Source organism: Anarrhichthys ocellatus, unplaced genomic scaffold, assembly GCF_004355925.1.
Source record: "Anarrhichthys ocellatus isolate YVR2014 unplaced genomic scaffold, GSC_Weel_1.0 scaffold159, whole genome shotgun sequence".
NCBI classification, from domain to species: Eukaryota; Metazoa; Chordata; class Actinopteri; order Perciformes; family Anarhichadidae; genus Anarrhichthys; species Anarrhichthys ocellatus.
In genome coordinates, this window is record NW_022280189.1 from 278604 (window position 1) to 294516 (window position 15913).

At 43.0% G+C, this 15913-nt stretch overlaps 3 protein-coding genes across 13 annotated transcripts in view; 1 reads left to right on the top strand and 2 right to left on the bottom strand.

Moving 5' to 3' along the window:
• Nucleotides 1-778: 778 nt before the first annotated feature.
• LOC116400281 (sorting nexin-9-like) lies at nucleotides 779-5166 on the bottom strand. 2 transcript variants are annotated; one of them, XM_031878053.1, is made up of 11 exons: nucleotides 4182-5166; nucleotides 3331-3417; nucleotides 3176-3250; nucleotides 2900-2987; nucleotides 2689-2821; nucleotides 2436-2520; nucleotides 2162-2287; nucleotides 1925-2042; nucleotides 1245-1375; nucleotides 1035-1138; nucleotides 779-948 (listed from the first exon to the last, which is right to left on the bottom strand). In XM_031878053.1, exons 1-11 carry the CDS (start codon nucleotides 4191-4193, stop codon nucleotides 780-782), a joined length of 1128 nt encoding a protein of 375 aa, XP_031733913.1. In that variant the 5' UTR covers nucleotides 4194-5166; the 3' UTR covers nucleotide 779. The 2 variants fall into 2 exon arrangements, with proteins under 2 accessions (XP_031733913.1, XP_031733912.1); XM_031878052.1 differs by having other exon boundaries at nucleotides 2689-2824; nucleotides 4182-5163.
• A 3254-nt stretch (nucleotides 5167-8420) lies between these two features.
• LOC116400280 (CD59 glycoprotein-like) lies at nucleotides 8421-10641 on the bottom strand. The gene is made up of 5 exons (XM_031878051.1): nucleotides 10538-10641; nucleotides 10354-10433; nucleotides 9711-9812; nucleotides 9391-9464; nucleotides 8421-9091 (listed from the first exon to the last, which is right to left on the bottom strand). The coding sequence occupies exons 2-5, from the start codon at nucleotides 10406-10408 to the stop codon at nucleotides 8969-8971; spliced, it is 354 nt and encodes a 117-aa protein (XP_031733911.1). The 5' UTR covers nucleotides 10409-10433; nucleotides 10538-10641; the 3' UTR covers nucleotides 8421-8968.
• Nucleotides 10642-11767: 1126 nt separating this feature from the next.
• Nucleotides 11768-15913, top strand: part of dytn (dystrotelin) — a 13318-nt gene continuing 9172 nt past the window's right edge. For 7 of the 10 annotated variants that reach the window (XM_031878030.1, XM_031878033.1, XM_031878034.1 and 4 more), the window contains exons 1-11: nucleotides 13293-13427; nucleotides 13602-13806; nucleotides 13879-13964; nucleotides 14236-14315; nucleotides 14387-14458; nucleotides 14529-14692; nucleotides 14773-14884; nucleotides 15159-15292; nucleotides 15371-15461; nucleotides 15560-15612; nucleotides 15706-15847. In XM_031878030.1, coding sequence (XP_031733890.1) covers nucleotides 13319-13427; nucleotides 13602-13806; nucleotides 13879-13964; nucleotides 14236-14315; nucleotides 14387-14458; nucleotides 14529-14692; nucleotides 14773-14884; nucleotides 15159-15292; nucleotides 15371-15461; nucleotides 15560-15612; nucleotides 15706-15847 — 1248 coding nt within the window. In that variant the 5' untranslated portion in view covers nucleotides 13293-13318. Of the gene's footprint in view, nucleotides 11942-12155; nucleotides 12278-12349; nucleotides 12387-13179; nucleotides 13210-13292; nucleotides 13428-13601; nucleotides 13807-13878; nucleotides 13965-14235; nucleotides 14316-14386; nucleotides 14459-14528; nucleotides 14693-14772; nucleotides 14885-15158; nucleotides 15293-15370; nucleotides 15462-15559; nucleotides 15613-15705; nucleotides 15848-15913 lie in introns of those variants that run through there. The other 3 variants (XM_031878037.1, XM_031878036.1, XM_031878038.1) reach the window with 3 other exon arrangements.

The window sequence follows — 15913 nt, forward strand, 5'->3', positions numbered from 1 at the left end:
ATATATATATATATATATATATCACAGAGATTGATACATAAATGTACAGTATATCTCCGTGAGTGTATATAAATATATATTTGTGTCTATAAATGTATACATACGTCCGGTGCAGTGTTTACAGTTTGTATATTTTTAGATATATTTATATGTATAAATATATCTATATTAGTGCTGGGTCCTTATCACCCTCTATGTACCAAGGTACATTTATAACAAATACCACACATATTACGGTAATTAGCATTGCATATGTGTCTGACCAACATACCTAAAAAAGCTAAAAAGCAATGATTCATTTAAATTATTGTTTGAGTTTTTAAAGTGTTTTTTTTGTAATATGTATAATAAGCATCATTTAGTTATCACTACTGAGAATTTAACAAACATAACAATATGAAGTAGATAGGTTTGCAGTTCTCAAGAAGTACATTTAAACATCATGTCTTACACACATGAATATAAAGTTGTGAATACCGGCTGAATATCTATGATCAGAATCATTATCACTGTGTTATAACTGCTACTGTGTAAAGAGAATACTGCTGCTAACAACAACCTGATGTGTTTAAAGTGTTTACAAACCAAATGCTATTGACCTTTAGTTCATACAGCAGTACTTTAAAATAAAAGTGCACAATACACTACTTTTGAATTCATTATTGAACTTTGCCAAAACAATCACGATTAATCACAAAAAATCCATGCGATTAATCGCGATTAAAAATTGTAATCGTTGCCCAGCACTAATATATATATATATGTGTATAAATATATATTTATGTGTATAAATATATAGATATGTGTGTATAAATATATAAACATTGTATAAACATAAACATACGTCCGGTGCAGCGTTTCCAGTGCGAGTGTCCAACATTCAGCAGCTCTTTGACTCCGTCGTCCATCGACTTTGTGAAGCGACTGTAGAGTTCACACTTCTGTTCACTGCACACACACACACACACACACGCACACACACACACATTAACACAAAGGTATAGTTTTTAAGTAAGGGCCCTTTAGTAACGTACACTTCAGCAGCGTCGAGTTCTGCAGCTTCAGGTTCGATCAGACTGAACATCATCGGTCCGACCGTCTCGTCTTTTTCCGCCTTCCTCTTCCCTGACTTCCACTCCTGAAACACCAACGTCAGCCAATCAGGACCAAGCTACCAAACCTCCTCGCAGCTGATTGGCTGAAACATCTACTGCAGTGTGAGAGGGGGGCGGGACTTAACCCACCTTCTCGTCTGTGTAGGTGAGGAAGAGCTGAAAGACGTCACTCTGAGAGACGACGGGGTGACGACACATCCGAGTCATCCAGGCCTGGAGCTGCTCCATCCTCATCCTGATGAAGTCCACCTGGAACCGGCCTGAAAGCACAGGTACACACTCAAACACAGGTCACAGGTCATACAGGTGTAACACCTGGTTCTACAGGTGTTACACCTGCTGGTCATACAGGTGTTACACCTGCTGGTCATACAGGTGTTACACCTGCTGGTCATACAGGTGTAACTCCTGGTTCTAGAGGTGTAACACCTGCTGCTACTACAGGTGTAAAACCTGGTCCACAGGTGTAAAACCTGCTGGTCATACAGGTGTAACACCTGGTTCTACAGGTGTAACACCTGCTGCTACTACAGGTGTAAAACCTGCTGGTCATACAGGTGTAAAACCTGCTGGTCATACAGGTGTACAACCTGCTGGTCATACAGGTGTAACACCTGCTGGTCATACAGGTGTAACACCTGCTGGTCATACAGGTGTAACTCCTGGTTCTAGAGGTGTAACCCCTGCTGCTACTACAGGTGTAAAACCTGGTCCACAGGTGTAAAACCTGCTGGTCATACAGGTGTAAAACCTTGTCCACAGGTGTAAAACCTGGTTCTACAGGTGTGGTTGTCGTGGAAACGGCTCACCTGTCACCTGCTTGTCAGGCAGCGAGGGGATTGGCAGAGCCGAGCCAAACTTCTCCATCAAACGCTCGTACAGCCAATCAAAGTGTTTGTAGCGATGATTGACAGGTCTGTTGGTCGTCTGGAAGAAGACCGTCAGTGTTACTGCGTGTACTGCTGTGTATTAGTAGTAGTAGTATCACAGTGTATTTTTCTCGGTGTATTATTGTGGTTATCGTAGTAGTACTCGTGTACTCTTACGGTGGGACTGATCTGGTACTCGATGAAGCTCTTCAGTCCGTACAGTTTGGACTCTTTCTTCGGGTCGGCGATCAAACAGTTGAGAGGAGTCGACGGGTAAAACCAGACCGGACCGACCTCGCCCATCTTTCAATAGAACTTTATTAAACGCGTCATAAAGCAACAGGAACACACATGAAATGTGACCTCTAGATATATATATATATATATATATAAGTATAAGGATCATTTAAGGACACTTTGATATGAGGACACCTGATCCAGGATTACTCACATAGACAGGAAGTAGGTCTCTGGTGTTAGCTGGAGGTTTGGCTAACAAGAAGACTTCAGGACTCGGACCTTTGGAGAACGGGAACCTGAGCACACACAAGATTACTGGGATCTACTGGGACATACTGGGACCTACTGGGATTTTCTGGACTCTACTAGAGTCTACTGGGATGCTCTGGACTCTACTAGAGTCTACTGGGATGTTCTGGACTCTACTAGAGTCTACTGGGATCGACTGTAGGGATGTTTTTTACTTGTTCAGGGAGATCTTCACGGAGGGTCGTCCTGAAGCCCCGCCCTCCTCATCCAACTGATCGTCACCATGGTAACCACCTTCTGATTGGTGGTCCCAGTCGTCGTCCCACTCGCCGTCATCGTCCTCAACAGCTGCTGGAGATGGGACACAGTTTTCTGTTGAACTGTTGGTTCATAAAGACTGCTGCAGACTATTCAAACGTGAGATACCTTGCTGTGTGCGACTGTCCCATCCTGCTGTTGGGGTACTAGCTAATGCCCCAGGTCTGGACCAGGAGTCCCCGTCTCTGTTACCGACCTGAAACACATCAACAACATGAAGGACCAAAGACCCCGACACTAAACCCGCTGGTTTCACATCTCTCTTTGTGTCCTTGTTGCGTCTCTTTTTGGATTCTTAATAAGTTCAGAATCTCTATGTCTGCAGTTCTTTACTACTAAGATAATTCAGAGTCCATGATTCTGGTAACATTAACATTAACTCACCTGTAAATATCCCTCAGGTACCAGTCCGGTTTGTCCGCTGGAGTTCTGGGCTTGGATCCAGCCTCCCCCCACAGTCTGAAACACACACATATCCGTTATGATAGAGTGTGTGTCACGTATGCTGTGTGTATTCATACATAGATGTGTATTTGTACCTGGTCCAGCACAGTGACCGACTCCCCCTGTCGGACCGACAGCTCGTTGTTTCCTGGTTCAGCTGTGAAGTCGTACAGAACTTCAGCCTGAAACAAACAAACAAACAAAGAAATGTGAAGTCATGAATGATATTAAGAGTCTTTCTTCTGTATTGTGTTTCAAACACTGAGTTCTGCAGCTTTCAGGGTTCAGGTTCTGTCGCTGAGCGTCCTCACAAGTGGAGTGAAGACCTGTGTGTGTTTGAGAGGAAAAGTCTGGTTATCAGTGAAACTACAAATTCATGAAGCGACTTCCTGTTGGAACTCTTCTGTCAACAGCTTCAGGCTCTGCCCACCAGACTCCTGGAGGATGCTTTCACATTGTTGAACGAGTTTCTGTTTCCTGTTTTCATTGCTGAAAACATCTCAACTTATATTTCCATTAAATTATATGATATAACTAGTTGTATTTATACCCCTTAAGATCTTCGTAATCATCCTACCAGACACAATTTGCTTTTTAGTTTCTGTGGTTCTTTGGTATTTATTTTTCTAAGAAAACCTTCAAACAGACGTTTGTTTTGTTTTTTGATATATTATATGGTAACCTTTCATGTTTTGACATCGGCCTGATATTCCCACCATTTCCTTGTTTTTGGTATTGTTGTTTTTTTCAATTATATTTATCATATCTCCATGACAGCCCCACCAGACTGCTGTGTAATTTGATATAATTTAGTACGTTTTCATTGTTAAACAGTCAGTGTGTGTATATATATATATACATATACTGACCCTAACCACTGACCGGCAGCGAGCGGTCGGTTCTGATGCGCAGCAGCAGGTGTGAGGTCACAGGTGAGCGGCCTTACCTTTAGAGCCATGATGACATCAGCAGCAGCTTCGTGTTCTCTTATATTTGATCAAAGTTTCATCCTGTCAGCGTCTCAGCGACCAAACCTGCAACTTCTTCTTCTGCATCAAGTCGATAACACAACACTGACACAATTTCCGGGTTCTGATTTCACAATAGGAACCCGGTGAACAATAATCCACTTTAAGATGTTTTTAACGTTTTTATAATGATTTTTTTTGTACTTCAGAAACAAATAATACATTAAACTGCAGCTAAATTATTCCTAGTTTCTCCTTTAATAGTTATTGAACAAATAATGTTTTGTTGTGTAATTTAAATTAATGATTTAAAATAAAGAAATGAAAATGCATGAAGGTGTTTATCACAGTAAAATTATTACCAAATAAAACTAAACTGGTCAACAGTTGATACGTCAATGCAAACAGTTATTTTGTTTGTTTTGATTATAGACATGCTTTTATTCTGAAGGTACATTGACCAACTTCCTGTATTTTTCCGTCTTTAGAAGATAACTTGACAGAATGTAACGTCACACATTTAGAACAGCTGAGTGGTTACGGTCGAACACGTTTCCGGTTACACACACAAGTACACTGTAAAAAATACACACAGTACTACACTGTAAAAAATACACACAGTACTATAGTTCACTGTAGAAAAAACACAATACAATGTAAAAAAAACATAATACAATACCACACTGTAAAAACATACACTATACTGCAAATCTTATAATTCACTATACTTCAAAAAGACAATAAAACATTATACTGTCAAAAATAACTTTGTATGGTTTAACATACAACACTGCTCTGAGAAAAAAATCACTAAACTGTAGAAATAAACAATAATACAATAATACACTGTAAAACATGAAACAATACAACACTATCCTGTAAAATACACTACACTGTAAAAACAGGATGTTAAATAATATTTAACCATCGTATAAAAAATACAAACTAAAGCAGTTTATTCAGAAACAGTTCTGTCGTTACCTCGTTTAATTTTGATTAATTATTAAACATTTAAATATAACCTTTTTAAAGACTGGTCTACCTGCAGTGTAGGTCTGTTAACCTCTCCGTCACTCCCCTCCAGCTCTCTGACCACTATTTCATATCCTACTCCCTCTCCTCTCCCCCTTACCTCCTCCACCTACCCACATGGTTGCTACCCGTAGTCATCTCCGCTCCCTCTCCCCGGCTGATCTTTCCTCTTCTGTTACCTCTGCTCTCCCTGACACTGAATCCTTCTCTCTCCTATCCCCTGATATTGCTACTGACCTTCTCCTCTCCACCCTTTCCTCTTCTCTGGACAACCTCTGTCCCTTCACCTCCAGGCCTGCACGGCCAACTCCACCTGCCCCATGGCTGTCGGACTCAGTGCGTACTGACAGACGGAGCCTAAGAGAGGCTGAGCGTAAATGGAGAAAAGGCAAAATCCCAGAGGACCTTCTTAACTTCCAAGCTCTTCTTTCCACGTTTTCTTCCTCTCTATCTACTGCTAAAGCTGCTTTCTTCCGCTCTAAAATCCTAACCTCTGCTTCCAATCCGAAAAATCTCTTCGAAACATTCTCTTCACTCCTCCAACCCCCTCCTCCTACTTCCTCCCTTCTCCCTGATGATTTTGCCAACTACTTTGACAAGAAGGTAAACGATATCGGATCCTCCTTCTCTCAGCCCCCCTCTCCCTGTCCACCCTCTCCCTCACTCTCTGTGTCCCTCTCTACCCTATCCAGCTCTTCCCCCACAGCTCTCCCTCCCCTCTCCTCTCCATCTTACCCTATCTTGCTCCCCTCTCCCCTAACAAGGTCCTCAACCTTGTCACATCTAACCACCCCACCACATGCTCACTTGACCCGATCCCTTCCCCTCTTCTTCAGTCTATTGCGACTGAACTCCTTCCTTTCTTCACCCACCTCATCAACACATCTCTTGTTTCAGGATGCTTTCCCACGGCTTTCAAGACTGCCAGAGTCACCCCCCTTCTGAAGAAACCATCACTTGACCCCTCTGATGTCAAGAACTTCAGACCGGTTTCTCTTCGACCCTTTCTTTCCAAAACACTTGAACGTGCTGTCTTTAACCAACTGTCTTCCTATCTTCACCAGAACAGCCTCCTGGACCCCCACCAGTCCGGGTTCAAAGTGGGTCACTCGACTGAGACAGCCCTCCTTGCGGTGACAGAGTCGCTTCATACAGCGAGAGCGAACTCTCCTCTGTCCTGATTCTCCTGGACCTGTCTGCGGTGTTTGACACGGTGAACCACCAGATCCTCCTCTCCACCCTCGAGGGGATGGGTGTCTCAGGCTCTGCACTCTCCCTGTTAGCATCCTACCTGACAGGTCGATCCTACCAGGTGACATGGAGGGGGGCCGTGTCGGAACCACGCATGCTGACTACGGGGGTTCCACAAGGCTCAGTCCTGGGCCCCCTTCTCTTCTCGCTCTACACAACATCTCTGGGTTCTGTTATTCGCTCGCATGACTTATCTTACCATTGTTATGCCGATGACACACAGCTGGTCTTGTCATTTCCCCCCGGTGACACTCAAGTGGAGGCACGCATCGCTGCGTGCTTGGCTGACATCTCGAAGTGGATGACGACACACCACCTCAAGCTCAACCTGGACAAAACCGAGCTACTGTTCCTCCCGGGGAAGGGTTGCCCGCACCGAGACCTGTCCATCACCACTGATGATACCGTGGTGACGCCAACTCGGACTGCGAGGAACCTGGGTGTGACCCTGGATGACCAACTGTCATTCTCAGCAAACTTTGCATCGGTTACATGCTCCTGCATATTCCTGCTCTACAACATCAGGAGGATTCGCCCCTTCCTCACTGACGAGACGGCGCAGGTGCTCATCCAGGCTCTTGTCATCTCCCGCCTGGACTACTGCAACTGACTACTTGCCGGAGCCCCGGCCATCAGACCTCTGGAACTTGTCCAGAAAGCTACAGCTCGCCTGGTGTTCAATTGCCCCAAGTTCTCCCACACAACTTCCTTTCTCTGTTCTCTACACTGGCTCCCTGTAAGAGCTCACATCCAGTTTAAGACTCTGGTGCTAGCCTACAGGGCAGTGAAAGGAACAGCTCCTTCCTATCTCCAGACCATGGTCAAGCCCTACACCCCCGCCCGACCACTTCGCTCTGCTGCCTCGGGGCGATCGGTTGCCCCGTCGCTCAGAGGTCCCTGCGGCTGTTCGACCCGGTCACGTCTGTTTTCTGTCCTGGCCCCACAGTGGTGGAATGAACTCCCCACTGACGTCAGGACAGGTGGGAAAGGCATCTGTGTAGCAGGTAGATGACAGCGTCATCCACCCCGATGCCAGATTGGTAGTGAACTGTAGTGGGTCCAAAGATGAGCTCACCAGGGCGCAGAGATGTACAAGGACCAGCCTCTCTAGCGTCTTCATCAGGTGGGATGTTAACGCCACCGGCCTGAAGCTGTTGAAGTCCTTGGTTCACGGGGTCTTTGGGACCGGTACCAAGCAGGATGTTTTCCACAGCTGTGGTACTCTGCCCAGCTTCAAGCTCAAGTTGAAGACGTGCTCCACTATCCCGCACAGCTGGCCTGCACTGGACCTGAAGACCCTTGAGCTGATGCCGTCTGGACCCGTGGCCTTTCTCCCCTTGATCCTTCTCAGTTCTTTTCTCACCTGGTAAGTTGTGAAGGACAAGCTGGGGGGTGGGGGGGAAGCCGAGTGTTGTGGGGAAGGGGGTGGAGGAGGGGGGGCAATCTACAGGGGGTGCAGCCAAAGGAGGTTGGAGCAGCAGGGGGGACTGGATGGGGGGAGGGGGTGATGACTGATCAAATCTGTTAAAGAGTAAGTTCAGGTCATTCTCCCACTCTTGTCCCCGTAGGCTGTTGGTTGGGCCCCTTGTAGCCAGACATCTCCTTGAGGCCCTTCCAGACCCTGCAGATGTTGTTCTGCTGCAGCTGGTCCTCCATCTTTGTAGATTTTTTTCCCTTTCCTGATCTTCCTCCTCAGCTCCCTCTGTGCAGTCTTCAGCTCCTCCTTGTTTCCTGATCTAAAGATCTACCTGTCTACCTGCAGTGTAGGTCTACCTGTCTACCTGCAGTGAGTGTATGAATGAAAGCCACTCAGGTACGCTGCTGTGTTCTCTTTATATCATGTGATCCTTTTACTTTTATAATTATGAGTTTAAAAAAAGTACTTTCTGTCTGAACACACCATTTACAATAACCAATCAATCAATCAAAGAGCGTTTCCAGTTTGTCTCCATTTATTGATTTAATTCACAGACAAAAGTTAAAGAGCTTCAGATCGTTTACATCTCAAGTCACAGAAGAACGTTTCAGTTACATTTTATTTTGAAGGCCGTGTAGTTAGAGGTTCAGTTTCCTGTAAAACAGCTGATACAAATAGTGTGTTACTATGGTTTCATCAATCTTTTAATAATCAATCAATCAATCAATCAATCAGCAGGAAAATATTTCTTTACACATAAATATTGATCTGTGATAAGCGTTCAGTACGAATGTATTGATCAGAAGACTGAATGTATTGATCAGATCGAATGTATTGATCAGACGACTGAATGTATTGATCAGAAGACTGAATGTATTGATCAGACTGAAGATATTGATCAGACGACTGAATGTATTGATCAGACTGAATATATTGATGAGACGACTGAATGTATTGATCAGAAGACTGAATGTATTGATCAGATTGAGTATATTGATCAGACTGTTAAAGAAGCTCTTGTTACATGTTTCAGCCACAGGGGGCGCCGTAGAGCTGCAGCACTCTTCAGTGGATGCACCACCACATGACTGCCGCTGAGGTCAGCAGACCAATCACAGAGCTCGCTGCAGAGGAGGGGGCGGAGTTACACAGGCCAGAGTTGCAGCACTTGAAGGTGAAACTGGAAACCTGTAAAGATCGATACAGTTGTTGATCAGAGACGTTATTCCCACCAGACTCCTAAAGAATGTTAAAATATTTTTCAGCGGCACGTTTCTGGACATGGAGTCCAGGACCACCTAAGTCCAGGACCACCTGAGTCCAGGTGCACCTGTGAGGTCATCACCTGAGTGAATGACCTGAAGTCTACAGGAACTTTATCTTCATGAAGAACTTCCAACAGGTGAGTCTCTGTGCTCACAGCTGTGGTTGCAATGGTTTGTAAGAGTAGAGTAGAATATAGTAGAATAAAGAAGAGTAGTTGTTACCTGGGGGAACATCTGGGCCAGGCGGCCATACTCACAGTCTGAATACTTCAGACACTGACGGTAAGTCATTCCACCTGCAGAACAATAGAAACAGTAGAATCTCAGTAGAATATCTGAGTTAGTTCAAAGCTGATCTGGTTTCTTCAGGATCCCGAGGACATGAATGTACAAGTAGAGGGACAGGTGTACAGGTAGAGGTCTAGGTACAGGTTTAGGTAGAGGTACAGGTGTACAGTACAGGTATAGGTACAGGTACAGGTATAGGTACAGGTAGATGTACAGGTCTAGGTAGAGGTACAGGTGTACAGGTGTAGAGGTACCTCTCTCGCTGAGTGTGAGACAGGCGTCGTCATAGCTACACTCTCTCTGCTTGGAGCAGCTGGCTGTGTAGTCCTTACAGCTGAAGCAGCGGATGGCTGATCCTGAAACAGAGAACTACACTTCAGGACTGTGAGGGACCTGGTCCTGGTTTTATGATCCATGTTTATCTCAGACATGAAACAGTGAAGTCAGTGGGAACAAAACAGAGAAACCTTGTCTATCCTGTGTGTGTTTATTATGTCAGTAATTTAAGAACAATTCTGTATTTAGTGACGATATGAAACAAGATGGTAATAAAAACATGACTGATTATTGATTTCAGAATATGAATATTATATAATATATTACATAAATCATTTATCTTTAGATAATAATCAGATAAATGTTCAACACAGTCGAGTTCGTCTTTACAAGATCCTTCATGCTTTTAAAACCTTTTTGAACCCAGTTTACCACAAATGATATATATTTTATAATGACTCGATGAGATATCTGTCTTTCTATCTGTTTAGAATTTAAATTGTTGATTCTTTAAATTCAGATGTATTTTCTGGATCAGAATCAATGTGACTGAAACCAGTTTCATAGCTAGTTTAAATAAAATAATAAAAAAGATGGAATCTACATTGAGATCAAACGTACCCAGTCCGATCAGAGCGGAGCAGAACACCAGACAGATCCCCAGGGAGCACTTCATTTTCACCTCAGCAAAGCTCACACATCTGAATGTGAGAGTCCACAGCAGCACATTCATCCATGAGGAGACAAAGACATCAACAAAGTGTAAATAACAGTGTTCAGTACTGAGTGTACTGTGTGTACTCACCCAGCAGCAGCAGTAAAAGGAATACTCGTGTTCAGCAGTACTTTGGTTCTTGTTGATGTTGAGCAGGGCACAGACAGAGTAAAGACTCAGACTTTGACTGACAGCTGAGTGGAGTTGAGAGGCCACGCCCCCTGGGAGGAGCCTGTAGATACACTTTAGAAAAACTTTGATTGTTTTCTGTTCTTACTTTGATTCTCATCAGTTTGAATATAGGATGTATATGTATACGTATAGATATACTCATACTTATACAAATACATATACTTATACATACTTATACATATATAAACTAATATACATATACATAAACTTGTGCTTATACTTATGCTTATACTTTTACATATACAAATACTTATATCTATACTTTTACTCATACTCATACTTATGCTTGTACTTATACATACACATAAACCTATACTCATACTCATACATATACTTGTACTCATACTTACATATACATAGTCAGGTTAGTGTCAGGCCACAGTGGAATCCTCCAGATCATCTGTATCTTTTAGTCCTTTTGCATCTTTCTTAACATCATTTTATGAAGGTTTTGTGTCTCTTTCTGGTTGTTTTCTTTGTCTTTGTGGGGGTTTAGTGTCTATGTGGTTGTTGTCTGTCTCTTTGGGGTTGTTTTCTGTCTCGTTGTGGTGGTTTAGTGTCTCTTTGTGTCTTTGGGGTTTCTGTTTGTCTCTTTGTGGTGGTTTAGTGTCTCTTTGTGGTTGTTGTCTGTCTCTTTGTGGGGGTTTAGTGTCTCTTTGTGTCTTTGGGGTTGTTTTCTGTCTCTTTGTGGGGTTTAGTGTCTCTTTGTGTCTTTGGGTTTGTTTTCTGTCTCTTTGTGGTGGTTTAGTGTCTCTTTGTGTCTTTGGGGTTGCTGTTTCTCTCTTTGTGGTGGTTTAGTGTCTCTTTCTCTGTTTGTGGTTGTTTTCTGTCTCTTTGTGGTGGTTTGCATCCTCTTGTGTCCCCCTGTACCTGACTCTCTCTGACTCTCTGACTGACCATCATCACATCACAAAACCTCGGTGGTGGTGATGATGATGATGGTGGAAGAGAGGCTCTGTGTTGTGGTGTTTATCTCAGTGCAGAAGAAGAAAAGCTGCAGTGTTTTGTCCTGGAACGACCCAGAAACAAAGAGAGCTCAGAGACAAACAATCAGCTTCAGTCTGAATGAAGACAAAGCGCAGAGGAGGTCAGAGACACGAGGACAGAGGACACGAGGACAGAGGACGTATTCAGGCTGCAGCACAGCGGCCGCATTCAAACACCATCATCATCATCATCACACCACTCTCATCAAACATTCATTTAAAGCTCAGCTAACTTCCTCTGAAGAAACGCAGCACTGTAAAAACACCAAAATAATAATGAATAAACAGAGGTCAAAGGTCATCAACTCAGTTTAATGTAATGACATTTTAAATAGGAAGTTGTTTGTCTCTTTGTTTGTTGTTTTTGTCTTTTTGTTGTTTGTGTCTTTATTGTTGTTATTTGTGTCTTTTTGTTGTTGTTTGTGTCTTTATTGTTGTATTTTGTGTCCCTTTGTTGTTGTTTGTTGTTGCTTGTGGCTCCTCCTCTGACATAACATTAATAATAACAGGATGTTTCATTACATTTTCAGTCGAGGTGATGAAGCTGCTTTCTGAAGAAAAACCGAGTTCAATGAACAGTCAGTTAGTGAGTGATGTCATCGCTCTGCGAGCTGTTGATCGGTCCACAGACAGCAGGTGAGCGGGCTGACAGGTGAGAAGCAGCTGTGATGATAAATGAAACCTTCATCAATAATTCATCATCTTCACTTTGTGTCTTTAACAGAAGAACAAGTTTGTTTTTAGACTCCGGACAACTGAACGTGAGTTTATTTCTATTGTAGTCTCTAGTATTCTGTAGTATTCTGTAGTAGTCTGTAGTAGTCTTTAGTATTCTGTAGTATTCTCTAGTATTCTGTAGTATTCTCTAGTATTCTGTAGTAGTCTTTAGTATTCTGGAGTATTATCTGGTATTGTTTGTGTTCTTTGGTATTCTCTAGTATTTTTTAGTGTTCTCTAGTATTCTTTAGTGTTCTCTAGTATTATCTAGTATTATCTAGTGTTCTCTAGTATTCTTTAGTGTTCTCTAGTATTATCTAGTGTTCTCTAGTATTCTTTAGTGTTCTCTAGTATTCTTTAGTGTTCTCTAGTATTATCTAGTATTCTCTAGTATTCTTTAGTGTTCTCTAGTATTCTCTAGTATTATCTAGTATTCTTTAGTATTATCTAGTATTCTTTAGTGTTCTCGAGTATTATCTATTATTCTTCAGTGTTATCTAGTATTCTCTAGTATTCTTTAGTATTCTCTAGTGTTATCTAGTATTCTCTAGTATTCTTTAGTGTTCTCTAGTATTATCTAGTATTATCTAGTATTCTTTTGTATTATCTAGTATTCTCTAGTATTCTTTAGTGTTATCTAGTATTATCTAGTATTCTCTAGTATTCTTTAGTATTCTTTAGTATTATCTAGTATTCTTTAGTGTTCTCTAGTATTATCTAGTATTCTCTAGTATTATCTAGTATTGTTTAGTGTTCTCCAGTATTCTGTAGTAATAATACTTTATGTAATATTATTTCATAATGTTATTAATTGTCCTGATTACTTTATGTTTTCAGGTGACGTCATCATGGATCTGGACAGCATCGGTAAACTCGTCTCTTTTGTGATTTTGGGTTAAAATAATCAGCTGAAAAAGAAATTAAATCTGTCTCACATGTTTTTATTTATTGACACATATTATTATTTGTTTACTAAATGTTTATTGATGTTTACATTGATGTTTATTCAGAAGGACTGAATGAAATCCGTCCTTCGGTCTACAGAGTCGCCATGAAGCTTCTGTCTCTGCAGAGACTCTGTCACAGTGAGTACACAGTATTATACTACATGTATTATGTATTATACTACATACTGTACATGTACTACATGAAGCTTCTGTCTCTGCAGAGACTCTGTCACAGTGAGTACACAGTATTATACTACATGTATTATGTACTTTACTTGTAGTACATGTATATATGTGTGTGTTGGGTTCCAGTGGACGTGGTGTCTTTTCGACACATCACTGCAGCCCTCCACTCAATAGGCGAAGCTATGCTGCAGCAGGAAGTAGGGTTAAACAGACAGGAAGTGACCAGGACCCTGAACAGGATGTTCCACAGCGTGTCACAGGAAGTGCCGGGTCATGTGACTGTGGAAGCTCCAGAGGAGCTCTGCAGTCTGATGTTCAGGCTCAACGACCGGTCAGACTGTATTTTATTATCATTATTATTATTATTTATATAAATCTATATAAAACATTGTTTCTCTTCTAGGAGTCAGTCTGGTTTCATATCAACTGTTTCTCTTCAAACTTCTCTCATCGCTCTGTCAGCTGAAACTCTGCTGGTTAAATACAGAGGTGAGAACCTGTCTGTCTGTCTGTCTGTGTGTCTCTCTCTGTCTGTCTGTCTGTCTCTCTCTCTCTCTCTGTCTTCCATTTCAGAACACTGCTTCCTTCAGAATAAAAGTCAGATGTTCTGTCTGTAGTTAAGAACACTGCTTCCTTCAGAATAAAAGTCCGATGTTCTGTCTGTAGTTAAGAACACTGCTTCCTTCAGAATAAAAGTCTGATGTTCTGTCTGTAGTTAAGAACACTGCTTCCTTCAGAATAAAAGCCTTATGTTCTGCAGCTCTGGTGAAGCTCTCAGAGAACAGTTCAGGATCAGTCAGCAGATCTGGACTCAGATCTTTGCTGCAGGACCTCAGCCAGGTAAAAACATCACACACTACATTTCCCAGCATGCCCCTCTCTACTCCCTCTGACACCTGTGGTGTGTTCAGGTTCCTGTGGCGGTGCAGGAGGACGGAGTGTTCGGAGGTGTGGAGGCTGCAGTGAGGTCGTGTTTTAATGGGGTGAGAAAACGAGCGGCTTCAGGTGATTAGTGGTCGTCATGGCAACACATTTACCTGTGTGACCTTACAGGTCTTGACCCCGATGGCAGGTGAAGAACACGTGTTGTCATGGCTGCAGAGCGAGCCACTCTTGTTGCTATGGTTACCCACTCTGTACCGCCTGTCCGTCAGTCAGAACGTCCGTCATGCCGTCCGCTGCCACACCTGTAAGACCCTCCCCATCACCGGACTCAGGTGAGCCAGCACCGTCCAATCAGAACGCTTCATTCACAGTTAAATAAACATCATAATAAATATCATGTGTGTATGTTCAGGTATCGCTGCATGAAGTGTGTGAAAGTCCACGTGTGTCAGAGCTGCTTCCTGACAGACAGACAGACGAGGAAACACAAAACTCACCATCCAGTGCTCGAGTTCTGCACACAGGTAACAACACACACGCAGGTAACAGCATACACAGGTAACAGCATACAGGTAACTACACACACAGGTAACAACACACACAGGTTACAGCATACAGGTAACAACACACAGGTAACAACACACACAGGTTACAGCATACAGGTAACAAAACACACACAGGTAACAACACACACAGGTTACAGCATACAGGTAACAAAACACACACAGGTAACAACACACAGGTACAGACAGACAGGTACAGAAAGCTTTAGTTGTTAATCCTCAGTTTGTCTGTCAGCCCACCTGGAGAGAGTCTCTGTCCTTGTTAGTGCACAGTGCTCGTCACGCCCTGTTCCCATGGCGTTACACTCAGAGAGAGGCCCACAGTAGGAGGGGCCTGATGTGGGTGGAGCCAGGGGAGACTCCAGACAGGTGAGACAGGTGTGACAGGTGTGAGTTCAAACTTCAGCCCTCCCTTTTAAGACCTGTTTTAATAGTTATTTTTCTCAGTGCTCCGCCCCCCTCTGATGCCTCAACACGATTGGCTGCCTCAGCTGTCAGTCACAGTCCCTCCTCTGACAAAGACACGCCCACTCAGCAGGTGACCTCTGATGACCTGTGGGCTGTTATTAGCTGATATTCATGTTGTTTTTATAATAATAATCCTAATAATAACTTTTATGTGTTGTTGTTGATCAGCTGAAGGCGTCCGTTCTGCTGACTGAGGTCAGAAACCTGCAGAGAGACAAATGGTGAGAAACCACAATGAAACCCACCTCCTCTTCCTCCTCCTACTCCTACTCCTTTCCACCTCCTTCACCTTCTTCTTCTTTGTTTGTCTTCAGGCTGATGGAGCAGGAGCTGCAGGTTTGGAGGCTCACCATCCAATCAGAACAGAGCATCCTGGAGAACAGGTGCTCTGAGATGGAGGATACCATGGAAACGCTGAGAGAACACAACCTCCGTCTGCAGCAATCACTCCCACAGGTAACAACACACAGGTAACAGCACACAGGTAACAACACACAGGTAGATACACACAGGTAACAACAC

Coding starts and splice junctions, on each gene's coding strand:
- LOC116400281 (XM_031878052.1), bottom strand. Junction 2,988..3,175: donor TACCTGAGGGATATTTACAG/GTGAGTTAATGT, acceptor GATGTGTTTCAG/GTCGGTAACAGAGACGGGGA. Junction 1,139..1,244: donor TCACCTACACAGACGAGAAG/GTGGGTTAAGTC, acceptor TTGGTGTTTCAG/GAGTGGAAGTCAGGGAAGAG.
- LOC116400280 (XM_031878051.1), bottom strand. CDS start 10,408: ATGAAGTGCTCCCTGGGGATCTGTCTGGTGTTCTGCTCCGCTCTGATC. Junction 9,465..9,710: donor TCTCACACTCAGCGAGAGAG/GTACCTCTACAC, acceptor ATTGTTCTGCAG/GTGGAATGACTTACCGTCAG. Junction 9,092..9,390: donor TGGCCCAGATGTTCCCCCAG/GTAACAACTACT, acceptor CGATCTTTACAG/GTTTCCAGTTTCACCTTCAA.